At 39.2% G+C, this 26,024-nt stretch overlaps 1 protein-coding gene across 1 annotated transcript in view; it reads left to right on the top strand.

The window, feature by feature from the left end:
* The first annotated feature begins 979 nt into the window (after positions 1–979).
* The window catches only part of LOC140200775 (fibroblast growth factor 18-like), a 297,427-nt gene continuing 272,382 nt past the window's right edge, over positions 980–26,024 (top strand). Inside the window, exons 1-2 of the mRNA XM_072264375.1 lie at positions 980–1,002; positions 4,888–5,065. Of these exons, the coding sequence (XP_072120476.1) occupies positions 4,894–5,065 (172 nt within the window). The 5' untranslated portion in view covers positions 980–1,002; positions 4,888–4,893. The remainder of the gene's footprint in view (positions 1,003–4,887; positions 5,066–26,024) is intronic.

Genomic DNA, 26,024 nt, shown 5'->3' with positions numbered 1-26,024 from the left:
AAGAAGCTGGAATGTGAGGCGATGGTCCTGGCTCATATCACTCGGGTCATCTTCTGTAGCCAAATTTCAGTGCTGGCTCCTTTCGGGAGACAGCTTAATCTAGTGTCGGGCATCAAGATTAATGCTCGCGCTGTCCCAGGATTGCAGGAGACTGGTCGTTACTGGACTGGAGGGAGGGGGTGTTTGGGGTAGCTGCCACTGAGACCTTGCTGATTCAGTGCTTGTCGGGGGCGGGGGGGGGAAGGTGGGGGATGTGAATTCAATGGCGTCTGATCGGGTTTGGTATAGAGGAAACCTGTCACTCTTTCTCTCCCCACCTCCTCGTCTGTGTGTGTTTGTGTGTGGATGCATGTGTCTATGTGAGAGGGAGTACTTTTGCTTCGCACTGCAAGAACACACGCCGAATGTAGAGGGGCGGGAGCAGGAGCAAAATTACGCATTAGATCCGAGTATCCTAAGGCAGTAGAGGAAGTAAACGAAATATTAGCCTGGTTTATCTCGGTTGCATCCCTGCTTCAGCAAGAGATGCATTTTTCACGGCGGGTGCTGGATTGTCAAAGGGTGGGTCCTTGATCGAGAAGCTGGGAGACCGATTACCCCCCACCTCGCGGCATACACTAGCTTGTTGGAAGAGCACCCACATTCTCTCACACCTCTCGGCGTCAGCACCGACTGACCCTCGCACCGTCAGCGGCGGCACGGCTAAATCAGCCGCTCTCTTCGTTCGGCCCCACACCCCGGTCAGATCCGTAGCCATGAATCCGGCCTTTTCGACCTTCTTCTGTCTGTAAGCATCTTCGAACTTTATAATGGTTACGCTTAATGGACGTATGAATGCCCCCTTTAATACTGTTCTATTGAACAGTGTAATATTGTGTTTAATGAGGAGAAAATTAAACCAATTCTAATCTACAGAGAACTTGATTTTTTCTGATTTTTAATTCCTTCCATTTTCTCCCATACAGAGGTTTACACGCGCTGTTAGTCTGCTTTGGGATAGAGGTAAGTGACACTTTAATTAACGACTTACACTTTCTTGGTTTTATTGAACAATTATTAAAGATTTATTTTTAAATCTTCCGAATAAGCCGCCAATTTGGGAATGTTAATTTCCAAAATCTGATAATTCTCACAGATGGAGCGCACTAAACTCCACAAATTTCATTATTTTCATTAGAAAAATGTTTTCAATGGAAGGCTGATAAATTTATTTGACTAGACGGTTTGTGCTCTGAAGTTCGCAGAGGATGTTCTGTAGATTATGTAGCTCAAAACGCTAAACCTCCCAAGTAGAGAGAAGAGGGGTGTTGGGTGGTGGGGTGGTGGCGGGGGACGTCATTGCTAATTTTCCAGATGAGGTCGCTTGATTTAGTCCGGAGCAGTTTTAGATCAGAAACGTCCTCCTCGCAGCAAAACAGCGGAGTCGCTTACATTCACGGGACCGGTGTTAGACAATTCCAGCGGTTGTTCTTTCTGCGGCTGAGAGAAACTCTAAAAAAGACACTTGCAAAAGAAACGTGTGAATGAGACAAGAAGGCAGAGGTTTGAGAAGGAGCTAGAGGGGCTGCGGGACCTGAGTGAAGTGCGCGCACATTTGCACCTGCTCAGTTGAGAGGTTCAGCCGAAACAGCAGGAATTATCCAACTGCAGAAAAGAAAACAATCCCGAGTTTTCACAGCAGGGCAATAGCAGACGGTTTACATAGATGTCGGTTAGGAGGGAACTACCATCCTCTTCTCCATATACGAGGTGCCCGGTCCTTCTCCTGGAGAAAGGAGCTCCCATTACTGCAACAGTGTCCCGTACCGTTCGCCCCGACTCCCGCTACTACTGCATTCTCGACACACAGGACACCTTGCCTGGGAACCTAGAATGCCAGGGGAAGTCGGGAGAATAGCGGTAATGAACATTCTGCCAACCTGCTGGTGAATGGAGGGGTTACATGGTATGAGAGAGTTAATGTTTCACTGCTGTGTTAGTGTAACCAGGAAGAACTTACACAAATAAATAGAACGAGTAGAAGATGAGTTCATAATAGCGAAAGTCGGAAGTTGAATGATGTGGAAAGAAGGCCATGCAGTTATACAAATTGTACACAATTAATTCCCATACAATTGGACAAAGAGAATGGAGTGAATCCCCTCCCTGAGGCGGAATGACTTCCTGAGCCAGCTCTATCATCCAGGGAAATACTGGATTAACTGATTCCACTTTCCCACCCCATCTTCATCTGCTTGGTTCTTTCAGCGTCCAACATTCCATGATGAATTCCCTGGTGAATGAACAACATTCACTGGTGTCTGTGGCAGAGAATTCCAAAGACCTACAATACTCTGAATAAAGAACATCCCCTTTCATAGTTGTGAATTTGGCTGAGATTTGACTTCCTTTCCAAGACTATATTATGTTGCTTGCTTAATAATATTCAGGAGTTTAGATTCCTCTACCACCCCTGGGTTACTTAAGAGAATTTGCTATAAAAATCAGATTGAAATAATGGTGACCTGGAAGCATATCTGATTTATGCATACTTCCATGGAAAGAAACCTGCTACTCTTACCTGGTCTGGGCTATGTGTAACTTTTAATCCACCGATCAAAATCATTAGTAAGAAATTCAGTTGTATCAGATAGAAATAAAGAAAATTGAAGACATTTTACAGAGTAAATATTGTATTCTACATAGTGCAGAGTGCAGCCTATTCAGCCTCAATCAGTATTTTGTTTTTTTTTAATTTGATGTTCATTCTCCTTTCATAACTTGAACCTGTGCTCAGACTGTTGTGGAATACTGCAAGATTACATATTACAAAATAATATTTCAAAAATACCACCATCATTTAGAACTGATAAAAAATCTCAACAAACTGCTACCTTTTGTGGATATACCAATGTATCTTGGCTACTCTTACTCCAGAGGCACTCCCACACGTATAAGTTACATACCCTCCAGCCAAGAGTCAGCCTCCATTTTCTATAAGGTCCCTAATTTGGACTGGGCTAGTACAGCCACTGTCATCAGGCTGGAGGTTATTCATTGCAACACCAGGTGGAATCTGTTGCTAGGTGGGGGACCATGCAAATAATTGGACCAAGGGTCAGGTTGGGAAATCCAACAATAGCTTTATTCAGAGTGAAGCAGGGGTGTGCAGGATATTGAGCACAACAGTAAATTCACAATAACACAAACACAACACTCTCTACGTGTAAAACTAAACCATAAAACAAATAACACACGTCAAAGTTGCTGGTGAACGCAGCAGGCCAGGCAGCATCTCTAGGAAGAGGTACCATCGACGTTTCAGGCCGAGACCCTTCGTCAGGACGAACTGAAGGAAGAGCTAGTAAGAGATTTGAAAGTGGGAGGGGGAGGGGGGCGATCCAAAATGATAGGAGGGGGAGGGATGGAGCCAAGAGCTGGACAGGTGATTGGCAAAAGGCCTATGGGAGGATCATGGGACAGGAGGCCCAGAGAGAAAGAAGAGGGGAAGGGGGGGAAAAACCCAGAGGATGGGCAAGGGGTATAGTCAGAGGGAGAAAAAGGAGAGTGAGAGAAAGAATGTGTGTATATAAATAATGGATGGGGTACGAGGGGGGGGGTGGGGCATTAGCAGGAGTTAGAGAAGTCATTGTTCATGCCATCAGGTTGGAGGCTACCCAGACGGAATATACGGTGTTGTTCCTGAGTGTGGCTTCATCTATACAGTAGAGGAGGCTGTGAATAGACGTGTCAGAATGGGAATGGGATGTGGAATTAAAATGTGTGGCCACTGGGAGATCCTGCTTTCTCTGGCGGACAGAGCGTAGGTATTCAGCAAAGCGGTCTCCCAGTCTGCGTCGGGTCTCGCCAATATATAGAAGGCCACATCGGGAGCACCGGATGCAGTATATCACCCCAGTCGACTCACAGGTGAAGTGTTGCCTCACCTGGAAGGACTGTCTGGGGCCCTGAATGGTGGTAAGGGAGGAAGTGTAAGGGCATGTGTAGCACTTGTTCACCAGCAACTTTGATGTGTGTTGCTTGAATTTCCAGCATCTGCAGAATTCCTCGTGTTTGCATAAAATAAATGCTTGCTGTGTGAAAACTCATCAGTTGTGCCTCAGATAGAAGTACTTCAACATTCATTCAGTAGCTTACAACCCTTTTCAGAGATTAGATGCTGAGATTCGATGCCAACTTTCAGATGAGAGATAAACCCTAGTTTCTTCTGCCTTCATTGGCAAAGCTTCTGGGAAAAACAGTACAGGAGAGTCATCCACAGCATGTCCCATATACTCCATAAAAAAAGGATATTGGCTCATTACCACATTGCTCTTTGAAGGATGTTGCTGTGCATTCAGGTGCTGCACCATCTGTGATGCAGCGAATATCACACTTCTGAAGCACTTCATTGTTTCTGAGTTGCTCAGTGATTTTCAAGTTTGTAATTGCAGTGAGCTGTCTGACTTGGTGATGTTGTTCAAAGGATGAATCTTTATTCAGACCCCCAGAAGAACTCTCTTGGTCCTCTTCTATTGCTGTAGTACACCACAGTTCAATGGGCAAATCAGATTAGGTCTGAAGTCACAGTAAATTTCTTCTGCACTGCACTGTATTGGCAACACAGATCTCTGGAATGGGACTTGAAGCCACAGCTCTCTGCATGTGAGGTCAGAGTGCTAGCCACTGAGCCATGGCAACAAAGAAAGAAAGCCACAAGGAATGGAGCTCCCTGCTCTTGGTTTTCCACATTGAAGGAAAAATACCCAGGTGCAGGGTGAGGACAGCCAACCTTTGTTCCACAGTCTGGGAGCGTTTGTTTTGATAGTTGGGTGTGTTTTGGGGCTGTGCTAGGTCTGGGAAATTTGCCATTTATATCTCCCTCTCTCCTGTTGCTGCTGACCACAGGCTTCAATGGAGGAGGATACAGATTTCTGGCCTCATGTGGAGAACCACACAAGGCTGAGGGATGACACAAGCCGCAAGTATGTGCGCCTGTACCAGCTTTACAGTCGGACAAGTGGCAAACACTTGCAGGTCCTGGGAAGGAGAATAAGTGCCAAGGGCGAGGACGGCAACAAGTATGGTAAGAACTGACTGATGGAAGCAATGGAGCATAAGGTCCTCACTTGTAGCATAGTATGTGAAGCACCTGCTAGGCAGATGGGAGAGAAAGACACACATGTCTAGCTGTGTCTATGGTCCATATCATGTGGCACCAGACCACATGATAATGGACTTTTATTCCATTGCCTCTCTTTATGTGATCCATAGTCTGGGCAGTGAAGAAGAAATTTGACCCAAAATGTTGACTATCCATTTCCCTCCATAGATGCTGCCTGACCTGATTGGTTCGTCCAACATTTTGTTTGTTGCTTCAGTTCTTTTTGGTGTGGGGCCACCGTCTCTTGGCGGGTAGATTGGGAGTTCCAGTCACTTAGCTTACCCTCAACACGGTGGATAATGTGAGGGTGGCAGTATCTCAGGAGTGTCTGGGTGAAGTATATACAATTCCTAGGCCCAACATAAGCAGAATAATTGCCTCATCTTTGTTCATGTGACATTGTGTACCTCATATTCCTAAAATAAACCATAGACTTCAAAGGCAAAGCTGATCTAAAGATCTAAAAGTAAACCTGGCAGCCATTCAGTACAGAGAAAGATCTACAAACCTCTAGAGCCAAGTTCCCAAGTGGGATCCACAGAACCCTCAGTTAATGTGAAGGCTCCATAGTATAAAAAAGGTTGGGAACCCCTGCTCTAGAGAGAGCAAATAATAATTTGCCTGGTTTTGGTGGCATTAGATCGGTAATAATGTTGGTTGAATTATAGAGAGAATTTCACAGCTTTTCTGAAAGCGTTACTCTAAAGTCATTATAATCTATCTGAATAAACAACTCGATCTAAAGGACAGTGGTTAAAGATAGAACACCTGCTCAGCACTTCCAGGATGCCTCGGTGACAGATCTGAATCCATTAACGTGTTGAGGTTAACCAGTTACTGAATAAGTTGGGAAATACTTGGGAGCAGAGCGGGGAGAGGGGAAGAAATGTTAACAGAAGAAGCAGAATGCATTTTGTTTGCCTGCCTCTACTTCAGCTTTATCTTAAACTTGTTGAGAAACAATTCCTAGTAATTTTGCTTCATCTTTAAACATTGAAGCGAATGCTTTGATAGGACAATTTCTTCAATCATCGATATTCTACCTGGATCAGTTCTTTTACTTTCTAATACCAGGTTAGGTTACAGTCTAGCAATGCGCTTTGGAATTGTAGTATAATAGTGTTTTTTTTCCGTGTTGTGCTGAGACAGTACTCAGTGGTGGTATCTCAGTAACCGTTCTCCACTAGAGGGCATTTGTTGTCACACAAGTTCAAGCTGCTCCTTCTGTGCTCTGCAGGGTTTCATATCGTAGGAAACACTAATGACTCTCAAAACAAAATCATCAGCCACAAGCACTGGCAAACAGTTTGCAGGCCAGATGGCAGTTATACCAAAGCAAAGGTCAACAGAGGAAGAAGGGGGACACAGTCTCAGTGGAGCAATTGCAAGGTTCTAAATACTAGACATTCTCTTCCATCATGAGCTGTTAATTCGATACTCAAAAGAAGGCAAAGGGGAAACTTACAAAGCAGTCATCTCTTGAGCCTTTTGAAGTTGTTCTCTGTTTGAATAATTGAAATAATATTTATGTATAAACCTGATCAATCAGATTGATCCATGCTCAGGGAGCACATGTTTTCCTTCCTCAGTCAAGGCTTTACAGCTTAGGAACAAGAGGAGAAGGCTTTCTCACGCAACCCCATGGTTCCATTAATGGCACTGAAACTTGGAATCTGGATGTGTGGTACTGGGCATTTGAAACCTCAAATCATTTGCCTTACTTTGTTTGAAAGGATCTGACTGTTGACAGGACGAAGTGGCTATTGATTACTTTCTGCGTTACCACCAAGGATACTGGGTTCTCTTGGGGCTCTCACGAATAGATGCTGATACAGAAGACAAGGCACCAGATATGCGCCACTTACCACTGTAAGGATATCTCTACAAATTTATTCTATACAGCAATATCCCTTCTGTTTTAATATTTTTAGAGTTTGCCTGGCTTTTCTCTGCCACAATTTTTCTCTTTCAGTCTCTTGCAAAGTGTAAATACTTGCATATGTTCCATCCTGCCCCATCCATTTCACCACTTGCCTCTCATCCACTTCAGCACCAACTCCAGGTGCCTTTTGTTGCTCCTCAGGTTGGCAAGCACCCACTTACCAGCAGGAGGCACTAGTTAGTAATGGAGTCAACCCTGTGGAGATTCTCTTCCGCCTTGTCCAGGGGTAGTGTAGCTGTTTGTTACAGCTCCTTCTCTTCCTTTCACTCAGTGCAGTATCAATGGCCCCTCTTAGTATAGACATAACCAACATATCATTTTTTCTGTGCGCACACAGCATGCATTGACATTATATAGTACCAAAAGTAAAAAGAAACTTTGATTTGGAAATCTGAATCTGAACAGAAAACCCTGGAAATACTGAACAGATCAGGCAGTGTCTGAATGTTCTATCTCTCCTAGTCTCCATCTTACAATGGACCTTTAGTTCCCTTCTCCTCATTCCTCCTTTCTTTTTCTTCCAACTTTTCACAGCCCCAAGGCAGTGTCTTTGACCTGAAGCATTGACTCTGTTTCTCTGCTGCCTGACCTGCTGGGTATCCCCAGCATTCCTCATTTTGATTTGAGGAAATATTGACAAGATGCATTGCAATCCTCACTCTGGATGTGCTACCCTTTGCTGAATATAGTGTCTAATCCTTGTCCTTCCCCTCTGTATGGGATATAATCCTTCTCCACTCCTGCGTGTGTGTCGTGTCACCCTGCACACTTCCCATAGGGTGTTAAATGCTCCTTCCCCTTGTTTTTAATTGTGCTTATTCCCTCAGCACCAATGACCATCGACACATTTCACTTAATCCCTTCATACCCACGCATGGGTTTGAACCATTCCTCTTCATTGGCTGCCCTTCCTTGTCCCTATACATCAAGTATTAACCTTTCTTCCATCTTAGTGCTGTTTCAGCCCTTTCCTATTGCTGTGGGAAGGGCTCTAAAACTTCTTATCCCTGGATGCTGGATTTTAATCCTTTACCATCTCCTCATGCAGTGTATTATTCTCTACTCACTTCTGGTTGCAATTTTTTTACTTTTTTTCGCAGAAAGCAGGGGTTTAACCCCTCCCTACCTGAGGTGCAAGGCATTCATCTCCTCTTCCCTGGCTGTAGGTTTTCATCTTTTCGCTATAACTTGTGTCCACTGGATGCGCAGTTTTAACTCCTCCCTATCCTCATCGGTGGCTCCAGCTTTTAACTCTTTCCATCCTCTGCGTGCAGGGTATTAACCCCTCCTGACCTCCAGGTATCAGGTTGTAAAATTAATTTTCGCCAACTACAAAAGTACTTTTCCCTTTCCCGATTCCCTCTTCATTTCTCCATCTGGTTTCCCTCTTACCTCTTCTCCTCACCTACTCATCACCTCCCCTGGGTCCCCTCCTTCTCCTTCCCATTCTCCCAAGGTCCACACTCCTCTCCTATCAGATTCCTTCTTCCCCAGCCCTTTGCCTTCTCCTCCTATCCTCTCCCAGCTTCTTACTTGATTCCCCCCCCCAGCTGCCTCAGTTCACCTATCACCTATCACCTATCACCTATCAGTTTGTACTCATTCTCCAGCCTTGACTCTCTCAGTCTGGCATCTTCCTCTTTCCTTTCCAGTCCTGATGAAGGGCCTCGACCCAAAACATCGACTGTTTATTATTTTCCATAGATGCTGCCTGATCTGCTGAGTTCCTCCAACATTTTGTGTGTTTTCCATGTTTGGCATATAACCTTACTCCCTTTTCTCACCTCACATTTCCTCCTTTGATATCTGCTCATAAGACTTTCCCTCAATTGTGTGTGGATTTTAACCTCTTTTCCTATCTTGGATGTGGAACTTCAAGTCCCCTCCTCACCACCACCCGCTTTTCTGGGTGATTGTAACAAAACGTTGACAAATGCTTTCTACTGGAATCTGTAAAGTAGAGCAATGAAAGTGAATCCAGAGTGAAGTATGAACAATCTTCATTGTGGGTCAAAGGGCCTGTAATGTGCTGTAAATTTCTATTTTCTATATTCTATCGCAGAATAATTATCTATTTATAGGAGCAATAAGTAGTATTTGATTCTGTAAATGATATAACAGAACAATGTGCAATATCAATCTAATGTATATAACAGACTACCAAGTGACATATCACAGTATTTCTTTGGGTTATAGTGGTACAGGGTTAAAATAACGTATGAATTCAAATCTTACTTGACATCTGAAGGGAATATTAATTTGGTTACTTAAATAAATATGGAATAAAATAAGTCAATCTGGTGAAGCTATGGATTGTTTTAAAAGAAACCACGCATTCAGTGATGTTCTTTGGGGAAATGAATCTGTCATCCATACCTGGTCTGTATATGAATCAGAGCCACAGAAATGTCTGGCTGACTGACTGAAAGGCACAGCAAGAGCAGTTTGCCTGTGATGACCAGATCCCGCACAACAAAAGAAAGAAGCAGAATCCGTGCAAGGGAAAGGGCATGATATCTCGAAGGGTAGTTTATGTATCGGAGCTGAGAGCGATGAACTGGTATAACCAACAGAATAAACTTGGCTGCAAGATATTCTACCATAATGTTGATATTAGAACTGGGCAGTGCTGCCTATATTATGGAACTGTGTGTGGTATATCTCAATGATTTATTGAGAAATAGGTTTCAGTGTAATTTATACCTCTGTGTATAATCTATCTCAATCACCAGTTTGTTTAGTAGGCTATAGTTTAATTGATTGTAGAACTGAAGAGTTTTGTCCTATGTGAATCCCACACTATGTATCCAGAATATTAAGAGCTGACTGATACATCACATGTATGTTACTGGAACTATAAGAATATTTCTCCCCAACATAGCAGAGTGCCTCTTTTATCCAGTACAATGATTAAAATGGGAATAGAAATGCCATTTCTAGTCGAGTGATATATCTCTCTACATGTAACAAAGAAATGTTTAATGTCATACTATAACTAGGTGTGATATGTCTCAGAGTAATTTATTAAAAACAGAATGAATGGCACATTCCAGTATAATTTATGCATATAAGAAGAAGGTTTCTATACATTGCAATGCATCCTGTAATACACAACTATGATAAATGCTGGTTTAACAACTGAACTATGCTTAGGTATTTCATATAGTTGTATATAGAATAATCCACTATAATGTATATGAGAGAAATGTGAGCATTATCTCCAATATAATTTATTTACATGAGCCATAGTATACTTTACATTGTATAATTTTGCTCTAGAAGTATTGTATTTGATATGTCCCAGTATAACATGTATTACAGAAACATGGGTGATGTACTTAAATATCAGTGAAATGGTTCCCAGTCTAGAATGTGCTGCTTGCTGTGAGATTTTAACAACAGTCCGGTAATTTGGTTAGAAAGTTCGCACTAAATAAAAATGAAATCAAATACCACATCAATTATCCTAGCCACACCTGTCAGCAGTCATCGGGGGCCCTCAGTTTCTAAAAAACATGCAGTCCATGATATCATCAGAAGTTTTTGGGTGTGAGGAGAGTTCAAACACATTTTAGTATTAAAAAGTACGACTTTTGTTCAAAAATATTGGTATGTAGCACCCTTGTGCAATCTGTGATATACTGGTGTGTAACAGAGCGACATGGTAAATTGGCCTACATAATGTGTGTAATGCATCCCAGTCATTATATCAAAGCAAAGTGTGAGATACCACAGTGTAACCCTTGTCATTGTACTCTCCTTCAATCTACTGTATCTAAATGACTTTGATATCTTCAAATGTTATCTACTAAACCAGCTTTGAAAAGTACATTGTCCTTTAACCTAAATGAAAGAACTATCTTTAAAATATTGTGCAATTTATATAAAAGATCTATAAATGCTGTGCCACATTAGAGTCTATTGAAATAATGTATGACACATATATGAGTGATGCATCCCAGATTAATTTGTATTACAAACTTTAGTGTGATCCACTTTGCTTTAATCCATAACATAGAACCCTGAGCAATTTAACTCTATATTATTGAAAAAGCAGAATTTATATGAAATTATGCAACATAATCTATTTAACAGATGTGTACAATATATACTAGACTCTAGTATATATTCTAGTATTTATCTAGTAACTCAAGTGACATTTGCAATGTGATATGTGTATGTCATATTCAATAAATATTACAGTATGTGGTGTAGATTACATTGTTATCTATTTAACAAACTGAGATTAATATATCCTTAGTTAATCGAGCAAACAACTGCAGATATATCAGCATTTTCTGTGCAGCATGACCTTGAATGGTATATCTAGTAACTTTCACTGCAGTTTCAATAACAAATTGTGCTATATGTTTCAACATGATCCGTATAACACTGTGAGTGATATACTGTATGTCCTATGGCAATCAATATCACATATATTTAATTGATATGCAACATTTAGAATGAAATTGGGATAGAATAACTTCTGAACAGCATTTCATAATGTAATCTATAAAAAGGTTGTGATTAGCTTGATTATAATTTATGTGATGTGCAAAAGTTTTTTTGTTTAAACTTGTAAACAGATCTATGTTATATATTGTCACATAATCCATAGAAACAATATCACTGAGACTAACTTAAATGACAAGTCTATAAATGAGGTATCCCAGTGCACGATGAGCTATATGGAAAAGTAGTCAATATGTACCAATGCTGAAAATAATATGTCCTGGTCTAATCTATAGAGCAAAGCTCAATGAATAATACATAATGAACTGTGGAATTTATAGAATGGTGCTGTCTGAGATTAAACTCTGGGAAATCTGTGTAACATGACAATGCAAGGCAGGCTTCTCTGCAATGTTTCTTGTGTATAATTTGTCATAGTGTGGTAAGTGTTACAGAACATTATGTGATATCTGTTTAACTTATATGGCTGACTGGTGAGTGATCTACCCCAACTGAACTGTGCAAAATAAAACAGTACAGTGACCATTTCTATGTATGAAATATTGCATTTCTAATATATATTATAATTATATGTTTGGTATATTACAAAATATCTGTACCAGAACTGTAGCTGTAAGTGTAAACTAAATAACACATCTCTATGTACTAGATATCAGTGCAAACAGTGCAAGTGGTTCCTTCAGTGGGCATTAAATAATCGAGGATTGATGGAGTTCATGAGTCTGTTCATGCTGTCTGTTATATTCTTGTTTATTTACATACCAATCAGTATCATAAAGTTCAGTGTAAATTGCAAAAGGCAGTTGTGATTAAAAGATGTGAATCTCTATTGTACCTGTTATATATACATGTTATTAATGTAAACGTATTAAATGTGAGTTTATTGCATGTAACAAACCAAATATGTGCTATGCTTTGGTGTAATACATGCAGCATCATTGCTTGTCCAATATAACTCATAGAACAAAACTGTGTTGCAAACTGTAAACAATACATTGTAATGTGCTGTACGCCCATTTTACAGTATATTCTTGTGGTATTCACATCCAGATCTGTGTGATAAAGTTGACAACTAGGAAGGGCATCTTTTACTTTAACAGAGAAGTTTCCTGGAGTAACTGAATCAACATGGAATATATCCTATTCTAGAATAATCAGAATAACAAGACTACATATTTTGTGATTACGTAAATTTTAGGATTTTGTATCTTTCTACAATTGATATAATTGATATAGTAATTGTCAATATAATCCCCATATAAATTTATATTACAACACATTTGTGATTGGTCCGAATGCAATCAGTGCAGCATTCAGTGGTCACCACTGTATATTGTGTACAGAGAGCTAATAGGGGAAATAGATTAAATACCTCCTGGTGAATTTGTGTAATACAGCAGAGAGTGATAAGCTTTGGAATAAACTGTGCAAAAGAATAACCTATAGTAACATATTATACTTGATATATTATCACTTTATATATGTGGTTTGTAATGAAGCTCAACTATAGCATAATCATGGGTAAAGTATGCCAGTTAAACTACACTTTGTGAGGTATCTGTTCCTTCTCATCTCTATACAACAATATACCTATATTTTATGTAATCTAAACAGCAGGGTTAGATGTACTTTTATAATCTAATCTTTATGAACAGATTGTTTGATACATATTGAGGTTAGATTTTTGTGTAAGAATGAAATAACAGATGTTTCACAGAGTTTTATGAGTTATCCTTGTTACCTGGCTCTATATGATACAGGTATATTAGATCTGAGTGATAAAGTTCACAACTAGGAAGGGTGTGATATACCCTTTTACTTAAAGATGCACTATGTTGTTCATCCTGATACAAATTACATGTTGAACTTTTGAATGATTAAGTATTGTGTAATTTATGTTATGGTACTGTATTTCATAAACCTATATGATTTAACAGATCTGCATCAATGAAAGTGTGTTCATTATATGTTATTTCTATGAATGGTGTTCCCTGGTTTAACCAATTTAATAGGACCATTCAGATCTCAGTGAAATCTCATGAACAACACACTGATCTTGCTGTAACAACAGAATCAAGCATTGCAACATATATCAGAGTAGAATCCATATAAACGTACATTATTAGCTATCGGTGTAACTTTGGTCCTAGAAGACCAGGTGGTACAGCTTGGTATAAGTTATATATTTTATTAGTTATAGTTAACATTTCTCTCTTTTCTCTCTTCTTGATGTCAATTACATCCTGTCATAGTTTATATGATAAAGAGATATGAGTTTACTCTATATATTTTGAGCAGCATTGTGATTTACTGTATACCTCCATACAAAATCTGTACAAGGAATGAGGGTGATATATGTCCCTTTGTAAAATGTCTAAAATAAATATGTTTAAATTGTTATTATAATCTTGTCAAAACACCAACAGTAAAATAGTCCATTCTATGTAATCTATTGAACAGAAATACTGAAATTATATTCCTTTTTCGATATAATGAAATCATGTGTTTTATCTGATATTATTTGTATAACGGAAATAAGGATGGTTTGAAATATCTGAGGTAATCCAATCTTTATAATAGTAATATGTGTTAAATCACAATATGTCCTGGTTTTATGTATGTAGCAGAAGTGTTACATGTCAAGATGCAGATTGTTTCATTTGTGGGATATATGCCAATATAATTAATGTAAGAGAAATATATCACAGTGACTGAACTGCATTTACGCATGTGTTAATTCTACACATTAAAGCTTTGAGTAGTCTACCCTGATATGAATTGTACAACCAAAATATTATATATTAAATTTAGATATATCTGAGTATATTCTGAAAAATGATGTAATTCCAGTGCAATGCATGTAAGAACGCTGTGCACTTGACCATTGGTGACCTAGCTAACAAAGAAGCATGTGTAATCTCAAGGTGAAATCTGTATAATTAAGTTGCTTGTAATATCCCCATGCAATCCCAATAAAAACTATGAGCAATAAGTTACTGTGAATCATAAATTAATTCTTATGCTCTATTAAATCTATAGAACTGTGCAAAGTATTTCCTGTTACAATTTATTTAACAGAGCTGTAATTCGTAAATCTACATGTAACTGAATAATTGAAACCAGGATGGGCGAGATTTCATCCTGTGTCCTGGTTGTGAAAGCTCTGAGATTATGTATTGCATTTTAACCTGTACATCAGAATGATGAATATTGTGGTGGAGCCAAAATATAAAAGAAAACCATATACTATCCCAATTTAATCTGATAGAGCAGAACTGGTATTTTAGTGATCTGGCCTAGTTTATATACTGGTATAATGTGTTCAACAAAGGTCTGAGAAACGTATGATGTGTATGTTTAATCTACAGAGCCAATGAAGTGTAGTTGCTATTGCTGTAGCGTAAGCAAAACAGCAACTTTAATACATATATTTGTGAAACTCGTGCAGAATAGTCAAGTTCAATGCAAAGAATAGACAAATATTTGATATACCTTACTGTTTTCTAAGTAAATCTATATAAGAAAACTGTACTGATGTATCAGCTCTGTATGCCAGAACTGTGTGGGAGATCTCATAGAGAACTCACAGAGTACTGAGTATGAGGATTGTGTGCCTTACATCCTCATGTTATCCAATAATAATCTACAGATGAAATTCAGCACTGTAACACACATGACAAAATTGTATAATATATCGAGGTTAATATATACAATAGAGCCATTGGGTGTAATCTATGTTACAAAACTCCATGTAATTCAATATGATACAAATATTAATAATAAATCTCAAATCTAAATCTATCTAGGGATGAATTAGTTCAAAATAGGATAGGCAAACTGTATGGCTTAGCTAGTTGATATATGTAACTGAGGTTGATTTACTAACTGATTCAGTTACACCATGATCTGACTAGCATGATTTGCAGAGCAGTTATGTGTGATAAATCCCTGAATAATACACATACCAGGGAAATGTTTGTGTTTATAATTAAGTTATTTGTGAGTGACACATGTTGATATAAGAAGTAATGGGTGATATAGCTGATGGAATCTGTGTGAGAAAAAGTGTGTGCAATCTCACAGTGTAGGTAACAAGACTACGTCTGACTAACAAAGTGCAAAGGCTGTCATCGTATAATCTATGAAACAGAACTGTATGTGAGATTTCATGATGTATCTGTATAATAAAACACTGTTATATTCCAGTGATTTATATAAATGAACAGTATACGTGATAAGGCAGTGTGTTCAAAATAACAGAAATATATATGAGGGAGCATGATGTACACAAAGAAGTGCCCAGATAACAGAAATGTGGATTATTTTTCATAGAATAAATAAAATAAACGTAGAATTGTAAGTGATATCTATTAATGTGCAATTTACATAATAAACAGGTATTCCATTAACAAACACTTGTGATATCACATCGAATCAATATTACAGAAGCAGGTGAAATACATTCCAGCTTATTCTACATTACACAACACCCTGCAAAGATTACTCTGTCATAATCAAGGGATCTTTTGGGTTCATTAACACAGTTTAAAATATATAACCAAACCTTGTATCTTTGTAGAACATGTCTAATAGAACAGACATCTAAGTAAGATCTCCACAAATGAACTATTACTGATATATCCCTGGATAAATTTTAATCATAATTTTTATTATATATCTTGTCACAATCTTTATTACTGAAAGTGTGTAAAATGCATCAATTTAATATATATATAAGGGAATTGGTTTATTTGTAGTGTATTATGGTAATTTTGGTATAACAGTAGTACATTTATCACATTGTGTCCCATGTAACAGTACCAGGTGTGATATATCGTGGTGTAGGCTATATGGTAGAACCTGATGTATTATTAAGCTGTAATTTATGTAACCTGACTGGGCAGGTTATATTATGATATTATATTTATAACAGGACTAAATGTTAGTATGTCATAGTATAGAATAAATAACTGGACTGCAATGATATATCACAAAGTAATCTACATAATATGATAAAGTATGATATATTATTGCGTAATGTGGGCACAATATATGACAATTCAATCCAAATGATTGTGTAATGCCTTCTGGTATGATCTGTATATACGTAACTGGGTGAGATACATCACAGTCTGATCTGTAGTATGTTACTGGACTCTGTGTGTTATACCATAGGACCATGTGAATTGCCATGTGTGATTAATATAACAGGACTAGGTATGATATATTACTGAAAAATATTTATAATTGAAATTTGTTCCACTTATTTTGGATTTGAAGCATCAGAAGGTGCATATATTATATTTCACTGTAATCTATATCTCTCTGAAATCCTAATGCCAGACTATACTATATATCTTGGTACAATTAACACAATGATTCTATATTATTTTTCTTGTGAATGTACATGGAATATCATGTGGATCAGAACTGATTATGAAGTTTCTTGATATAATCTATGTTATAAATTTTCTTTTAGTTATTTATCTCAGTGGAATTATCAAAGCAAATGCTAAATGTGATATATTCCAATATGATTTAAGTAAAAGAAAAATGGGTAATAGTTCCTAATAGAATCACAATGTGGTGTGTGAACGGAATTTAGATTATACAGTATATGTATGTCAGTATTAATTATCTAACAACATGCTGTGCTAAATCCTAGCAAAATATGTGTAATAATTCTGTGAGTTGTTGATGTTGGAAAACTGAATTAAAAGCAGAAAATGCTCAGCAGGTTAGCACCATCTGTGCCACAGTTTGTTGCCTTAAATGATCAGAGCACTGATAAATGTCAAACAGCCCAGGAACAAGCCCTTAGCCTAATAGGTCTATGCCATCCAAAATTCACATCTCAGCTAGTCTCATATCCCTCCAAACCTTACATATCCACTTAACTGTGCTTTTGAAATCTCTCTCAACCACTTCCTCTGGCAGTTCAGTACATATACAGACCACCCTTTTAGTGAAAAAGTTTTATTAGATCTCCCCCCTCTCACCTTAAGCCAAAGCTCTCCAGTTCTTGATTCCCCAACCCTGGGAAAAGGACTGTGTGCATTCACCCTGTCTACACTCCTAATAATTTTATACGCCTCTATAATTTCACCCCTCACCCCTCATTACCTTATGCTGTCGTGAAAAAAATCCTGAACTGCTCAATCTCACTCTCTAGAACTCAATCCCTCGAATGCTGGCAACATCCTTGTAAATCCCCCCTGCACTTCTTTCAGTTTAATAGAGTCTTTTCTACAGCAGGCTGACCAATATTGAACATCCTAATGGCCATAATCAGTGCCCTGACTGATGAAGGTCAGTGTGCCCAGTGTGCCCAAAGACTTCACCACTCAAACTACTTGTGGCACCACTTTTGGGGAAACATATAATTGTACTCATAGGTTCCTGGTCCCACTGTTCTGAATTAGTGGTTGGATGATATTTGCTAATCAAAGGCATTACGGGATGTTACTGCAACTAATTACACAAAGGAATCCACATTGTCTTGCTGCTAGTCTCAAATCATGATGAACTCTTTATACCCAGGATTTATGCATAATGGATTATCATTCAATGTTATGTTAGAATTGTTTGTTAGATATCCCAGCAATTTAAAAAGCAGAACTGTGAATGTAACTGAAGATAATGTACTAAATTTAAGCGAGCATGAAAGTTGCAATGTTATCTCAACAATAAAATAGCAAGTGATGCATCTACAAGCAATCTATTAAACAGAACTGTGCGTAACATCTGAGCAGAACAGTCAGCTATATATTAATCTGTACAATGGAACTCTGTTTGAAGCTTCCAGTTTATTCTGTACAACATATTGAGTAATTGATACATCCCAAATGTATCTGTAAACCAAATTATATATGAGATATAATAACCCAGTCTTTCAAGGATTGTGTTTCATATGTTATTCTTTATAACAGAATCAAGGGTGATAAAATATTACATTGTCTGCAGAAAATTGTGTGAGACATATCCAGCTGCAACAGATTTTTAGTGACAGATCCCTACGTAATCTCAACAATAGAACTAAGTAATAGAACTAGTTCATTCAGTTTATTGTCATTTAACCATACACGTGTAAACCAAAAAACAAAGCAACGTTCCTCAGCACCAAGGTGCAAAACACAGCACATATAACTCACACACAACACATAAAGTCATATTAACAAATAATAAGATGTATTTACAACCTAAGTATGTGGTATAACATTGCTGGTACTTCATGTGTGATGAATCCTGAATGATGTCAGGATTTCAGTAATCTCACAGCCTGGAGGAAGAAGTTGTTTCTCATCCTAACAGTCCTTGTCCTAATGCTACGATACCTCTTACCTGCTGGTAGAGGGTCAAAAAGTTTGTTGAACGGATGGGAGGGATCATTGACAATACACAGCACAGCACTTCTGAGAAATATCTCCAATGGGTGGAAGAGAGACCCCACTGATCTTCTCATCAGTCCTTGCATGTTTTGCAAGACTTGTGGTCAGATGCTTAACAATTCCCATACCATCCAACTAGCCAGGACATTCTAGTTAGTGCTCCTATGAAAATTGTTTAGAATGCATGTGAGGGTTGGGGCCTCGAACCTCACTCACATTAATATCCTCAGGAAGTGGAGATGCTGCTGTGCTTTCTTGACCAAAGAGATGGTGTTGAGGGACCAGGTAGGATACCACAGTACGACCTGTGCAGTTGAACAAAATATGAGATTCTGGCCTCTCGTCACCTGTGTAACGTGTCAACAACTGAAATTAGGTGACAGATCTGTTTAAAAAGTAACTTATATGCTAAACTATGTGTTTATAACTCTGCATTATCTATTTAACAAAGCTGATACATAGTAGGATCATGAGTGACCAATCTCTCTGTGATCTGTACAACTGAATTTTGTTCAATATAAACAGCTGAATTTGTGTAAAATTGTCATTCAAAAGTCATAATCTTGATATAGCTCTACACAAGATGTGAGAATTTCTTCTATAACCTGTACAAATGATCTGTGAATAATGTATCTCACTGTAACTAAGAGAACTGCATGTGATTCTGTGTATTCGAGATAGAGAACAAATGTTTATTCAAAGCTTGAACCAAAGACTCCAGATGCTGGAAACACACTGTAGGTCAAGTAGCATCAGTAGAGAGAGAACTTAATTCCTCAGGTTGTTAACTTATTATCAGAGCATGAGTCACTTATCTACATCTAGTCTATAAATCTGAATGAAGTTTCCTATGAAAGACTGTTGAATTGAAGCATTAACTGCTTCTGTCTCCACGGGTGTTGCCTGACCTGCTGAGAGTTTCTGTTCTTTTAAATTTTAGAGTTAAATATATTATAAGACTGATGAAATAAATCACAAAGTGTCAGAGTAACAGATCTTGTTGAATGTGAGTCATATATTCGCAGGGAATCTTTTTCACAGAACTGATATAGCCCAGTTTATTCTATGTAATCCAGAACGGCATGTGATATATCCCTATACAATTAATAGTGACATGCCAATAATAATTACTGTGACTGAGTATTATAAGACCACAAGACAAAGGAACAGAAGTCGGCCATTCGGCCCATTGAGTCTGCTCTGCCATTTTATCATGAGCTGATCCATTCTCCCATTTAGTCCCACTCCCCCGCCTTCTCACCATAACCTTTGATGCCCTGGCTACTCAGATACCTATCAATCTCTGCCTTAAATACATCCAATGACTTGGCCTCCACTGCTGCCCGTGGCAACAAATTCCATAGATTCACCAGCCTCTGGCTAAAAAAAAAATTCTTTGCATTTCTGTTCTGAATGGGTGCCCTTCAATCCTTAAGTCATGCCCTCTCGTACTAGACTCCCCCATCATGGGAAACAACTTTGCCACATCCACTCTGTCCATGCCTTTCAACATTCAAAATGTTTCTATGAGGTCTCCCCTCATTCTTCTAAACTCCAAGGAATACAGTCCAAGAGCGGACAAACGTTCACATAGGTTAACCCTCTCATTCCCAGAATCATTCTAGTGAATCTTCTCTGTACTCTCTCCAACGTCAGCACATCCTTCTTAAATAAGGAGACCAAAACTGCCCAAGTGAGGTCTCACCAGCGCCTTATAGAGCCTCAACATCACATCCCTGTTCCTATACTCTATTCCTCTAGAAATGAATGCCAACATTGCATTCGCCTTCTTCACCACCAACTCAACCTGGAGGTTAACCTTAAGGGTATCCTGTACGAGGACTCCCAAGTCCCGTTGCATCTCAGAACTTTGAATTCTTTCCCTATTTAAGTAATAGTCTACCCATTTATTTCTTCTGCCAAAGTGCATAACCATACACTTTCCAACATTGTATTTCATTTGCCACTACTTTCCCATTCTTCCAATCTATCCAAGTCTCTCTGCAGACTCTCAGTTTCCTCAGCAATACTGGCCCCTCCACCTATCTTAATATTGTCTGCAAACTTAGCCACAAAGCCATCTATTCCATCATCCAAATCGTTGATGTACAACGTAAAAAGAAGCGGCCCCAACACGGACCCCTGTGGAAAACCGGCAGCCAACCAGAATAGGATCCCTTTATTCCCACTCTCTGTTTCCTGCCAATCAGCCAACGCAACTACTTCCTTCAGAACACGAGGGTGCATTCCACCTGGTCTGGGAGATTTATCTACCTCACAGACTATTCAGCTTCCTGAGTACTTTCTCTGTCGTAATTGTGACTGCGCACACTTCTCTTCCCTGCCACCCTTGAGTGTCTGGTATACTGCTGATGTCTTTCTCAGTGAAGACTGATGCAAAATACTCGTTCAGTTCCTCCACCATCTCCTTATCTCCCATTACAATTTCTCCAGCATCATTTTCTATCAGTCCTATATCTACTCTCACCTGTCTTTTACTCATTATATACTTGAAAAAGCTTTTAGTATCCTCTTTGATATTATTTGCTAGCTTCCTTTCATAGTTAATCTTTTCCCTCTTAATGACCTTCTTAGTTTCCTTTTGTAAGCTTTTAAAGACTTCTCAATCCTCTGTCTTCTCACTAGTTTTTGCGTCCTTGTATGCCCTCTCCTTTGCTTTAACTTTGGCTTTGACTTCTCTTGTCAGCCACAATTGCATCATTTTACCATTTGAAAATTTCTTCTTTTTTGGAATATACCTGTCTTGTACCTTCCTCACTTCTCATATAAACTCCAACCACTGCTGCTCTGTGGTCCTTCCCACCAGAGTCCCTTTCCAGTCAACTTTGGCCAGTTCCTCTCTCATGCCACTATAATTTCCTTTACTCCACTGAACTACCGACACATCAGATTTTGGTTTCTCTTTTTCAAATTTCACAGTGAATGCAAGCATGTTATGATCACTGTCTCCTAAGGGTTCCTTTACCTCAATCTCTCTAATCACCTCCGGCTCATTACACAATACCCAATCCATTAGTGGGCTCAACAACAAGCTGTTCTAAAAAGCCATCTTGCAGACATTCTACAAATTCTCTTTCTTGAGATCCAGTGCTGACCTGATTTTCCCAATCCATTCGCATGTTAAAATCCCCCACAATTATCACAACACTGCCCTTCTGACAAGCCTTTTCTATTTCCTGTTGTAATTTGTAGTCCACATCACTGTAGTTGTTTGGAGGCCATCAGGGTCCTTTTACTCCTCCGATTTCTTAGCTCAACCCATAAAGATTCTGCACCTTCCAATTCTATATCACATCTTTCTAATGATTTAATATCATTTCTTACCAATAAAGCCACGCCTACCCCTCTGCCTACCTTCTTATCCTTCCGATACACCGTGTATCCTTGGATGTTCAGCTCCCAGAGACATGCATCCTTTAGCCAGGTCTCAGTAATGGCCACAATATCATACCTGCCAATCTGTAGCTGTACGATAAGATCATCAACCTTATTCCTTATGCTGCGTGCATTTAAGTATAACACCTTAAGGCCAGTATTTGGTACTTTTTGCTTTGATTTCACTGCAACTTTATTGCACTGCAACTCATCCCAATGGCTACAAATTTGCCCTATCACCTGCTTGTCTTTCCTGACATCTTTACTGCTCACTATCTTAGATTTATTTCTGTTTTTCCCTTCCTCCGCTCTATCATTCTGGTTCCATTTCCCCCTGCCAAATTAGTTTAAACCCTCCCTAACAGCTCTATTAAACCTTCCCATCAGGATATTGGTCCCCTTCGGGTTCAGGTGTAACCTTTCCATTTTTAACAGGTCATACTTCCCCCAGAAGAGATCCCAATTATCCAAGAATCTGAAGCCCTGCCTCCTGCACCAGTCTCTCAGCCACCCATTCATCTGCCTGATCTACTATTCTTGCCCTCGCTAGCACGTGGCGCAAGTAGCAAACCTGAGATACTACCCTGGAAGTCTTGCTTCTCAGACCTCCTCCCTTGTCCTACCTGGTTAAGATACATACACCATAATTTTGAGCAATGATTTTATCCGGTATATCCCTGAACTATCTGTTTAGCAGAAGATTGTGTAATCTATTTAAGCACTAACTGATCTTGAAGCGATACGTCATTTTGCAATTCATATATCAAAACAAAGAGAGATATATCCCTGTTCATTAACAACCAAAAATTCCTGGATAGGAAGTCCCTTGTTGCTATACAAGACACCATTTATGTGCTCACGATTTCTTTTCATAAGAGAGCTTTTGTTGATTTTTGTGCATTAAAGCTAACTTTAGCTAAACTAACAACTTAATTATATGCCACAACATACTAACAAAATAACAACGAGCAACCTGTATCACAAGTGATTAGTTCTGACCAGCTGCCTCACTGTCTGGTTAGAGAAATGTAAGTCATCTCTTTGCAAGTCCCTACAAAGGATTGTGAGGACTACTGAAAGGATCATCAGGGTATTCATTCCATCCATCAGAGATATCTATCAGAAATGATGCCAGCATAGGGCTGTTAGTATTGTCAATGATCCCTTCCATCCACCTCTTTGACCCCGTAACATCAAGCAGGAGGAGGTACCGTGGCATCAGGACAAGAATTGTTAGGATGGCAAACAGCTTCCCCCAGGCCATAAGACCATAACACCATGACATAGGAACAAAATTATGCTTTTCAGCCCATTTGTCATGCTGACTTATTATCCCTGTCAACCCTATTCTCCTACCTTCTCCCTGTAATCTTTTTGACTCCCTTACGAATCAAGAACCTATCAACTCCTGCTTTAAATATACCCAATGAATTGGCCTCCAAAACCATCTGTTTGAATGGAATTCCCTACCTCTGGTAAATAAATTCACTCTCATCTCTGTTCTAAATACAGTACAGTCTGTGGTTGTGTCCTTTGGTCCGAGACTCACCCACTAAAGGAAACATCCTCCCTACATCCACTCTAACCAGATCTTTCATTATTCGATAGCTTTCAATGAGACACTCTTTATTCTTCTACTCTCCAGTGTGTACAGGCCCGTAGCCATTGAATGCTCTTCATACATTAACCTTTTCATTCCTGGAATAATTCTTGAGAACCTCCTCTAGACCTTCTCCAATGCCAGCACCCCTTTTCTTAGATAAGGAGCCCAAAACTGCTCACAATACTCCAAATATGGTCTGACCAATGCCCCATAAATCCTTAGCATTATATCCTTGCTTTTTCCTGACGGCCTATTTTATCATGCGCCTGCCAATACCCCTAAACCTTATCCTTAATAATGGACTCCAGCATTTTCCCAGCCACTGAATTCAGGCTAATTGTCCCATAGTTTCCTTTCTTTTGCCTCCCTTTTTAAAGAGTGAAGTGACATTTGCAATTTTCCAGTCCTCAGCAACCATTCCAGAATCTAGTGATTCCTGAAAGATCATTACTAATGCCTCCATAATCTCTTTAGCCACCTCTTTCAGAAACGTGGAGTGAAGTCCATCTGGTCCAGGTGATTTATCTACGTTCAGGCCTTTCATCTTTTCAAGCACCTTCTCTTTAGTAATAGCAACAACACTCACTACGCCCCCTGACACTCTTGAATGTCTGAAATCTGCTCGTGTCTTCCATAGTGATGACTGAGCAAAGTCCTTATTAAGTTCCTCTGTCATTTCATCTGATATCCACTGTCTTTTGCACTTTATATATTTGAAGGAAACTTTAGGTATCCTCTTTTATATAATTGGCTAGCTTCCCTTCATATTTAAACTTTTCTCTGCTTATGGTCTTTTTATTTGCCTTCTGTTGCTTTTTAAAAGCTCTCAATCCTCTAACTTCCCAATAATTTTTGCCCTCTGATTTGCTTTTATGCTCTCTTTGATTTTCCTTGTCGGCTTCATCCTCCCTTATTTCTTCATCCTTGGGATGGATCTATCCTGTGTCTTCCGAATTTTCCCCAGAAACTCCAGTCTGATGTTCTGTCGTCATCTCTGCTAATGTTCACTTCCAATCAACTTTGGCCAGCTTCTCTCTCATGACCATTACTCCACTGTAATACTGATATCAGACTTTACATTCTCCCTCTCAAACTGCAGGGTGAAGTCTATCTTATTATGATCACTGGATCCTAAGGGCTGCTTTACCTGGTGCTCCTTAATCAGATTTGGTCAGTTCAAAACAACCAATCCAGAATTGCCTTTCCCCTAGTGGGCTCACCCACAAGTTATTCTAACCAGCTATATTGTTGGCATTCTACAAATTTCTCCTCCTGGAATCCAGGACCAAACTGATTTTTCCAATCTACTTGCATATCTACTCTACCCTCAAGAATTCTTCATCTTTCAATCCTATGTTACCTCTTTCTAAATATTTGATTTCTTTTTATTTACTAACAGAACCATCCCACTCCTTCAGAATACCTGCCTGTCCTTTCAATCCTTGGATGTTAAGCTCCCAAGTATGATCTTTCAGCCACAACTCAATGATGCCCACAATGTCATACTGCGCTACAAGATCATCTACTTTATTCCACATAGTGTGTGCATTCAAAAACAACGCCTTCAGTCTTGCATTCATTATCCTTTTCAATTTTGCCCCATGTTACACTTCAACTCTGACTGCAATTACATTGACCGCAATTTTGCCTGTCCTTCCAGACAATCTCATGACACACTGCCTCTGCTTATATACCAACTGCCCCAACTTCACCCCATCACTCAGTTTCCCATCCCTTTGCTGAATTAGTTTAAACACTTCCCAACCGTTCTTGCAAATCTGCTTCAAGGATATTGACTCTCCTTGAGTTCAGGTGTAATTCATCCATTTTGTGCAGATCTCAGAAGAGATCTGAAGCACTGCCCCCGCACCAATTCCTCAGCCACGTATTCAAATGCGATATCATCCTATTCTTACCTTCACAGGCAGCAATCCAGAGACAATAGACCATAAGACCATAAGACAAACGAGCAGAAGTAGACCATTTGGCCCATCGAGGCTGCTCCGCCATTTTATCATGAGCTGATCCATTTTCCTATTTAGTCCCACTCCCCCGCCTTCTCACCATAACCTTTGATGC

The sequence above is a fragment of the Mobula birostris genome, chromosome 7, assembly GCF_030028105.1.
Source record: "Mobula birostris isolate sMobBir1 chromosome 7, sMobBir1.hap1, whole genome shotgun sequence".
In the NCBI taxonomy this organism is placed as follows: Eukaryota; Metazoa; Chordata; class Chondrichthyes; order Myliobatiformes; family Myliobatidae; genus Mobula; species Mobula birostris.
The sequence above is the reverse complement of the archived record's forward strand: the minus strand, read 5'-3'. Positions and strand labels throughout refer to the sequence as shown.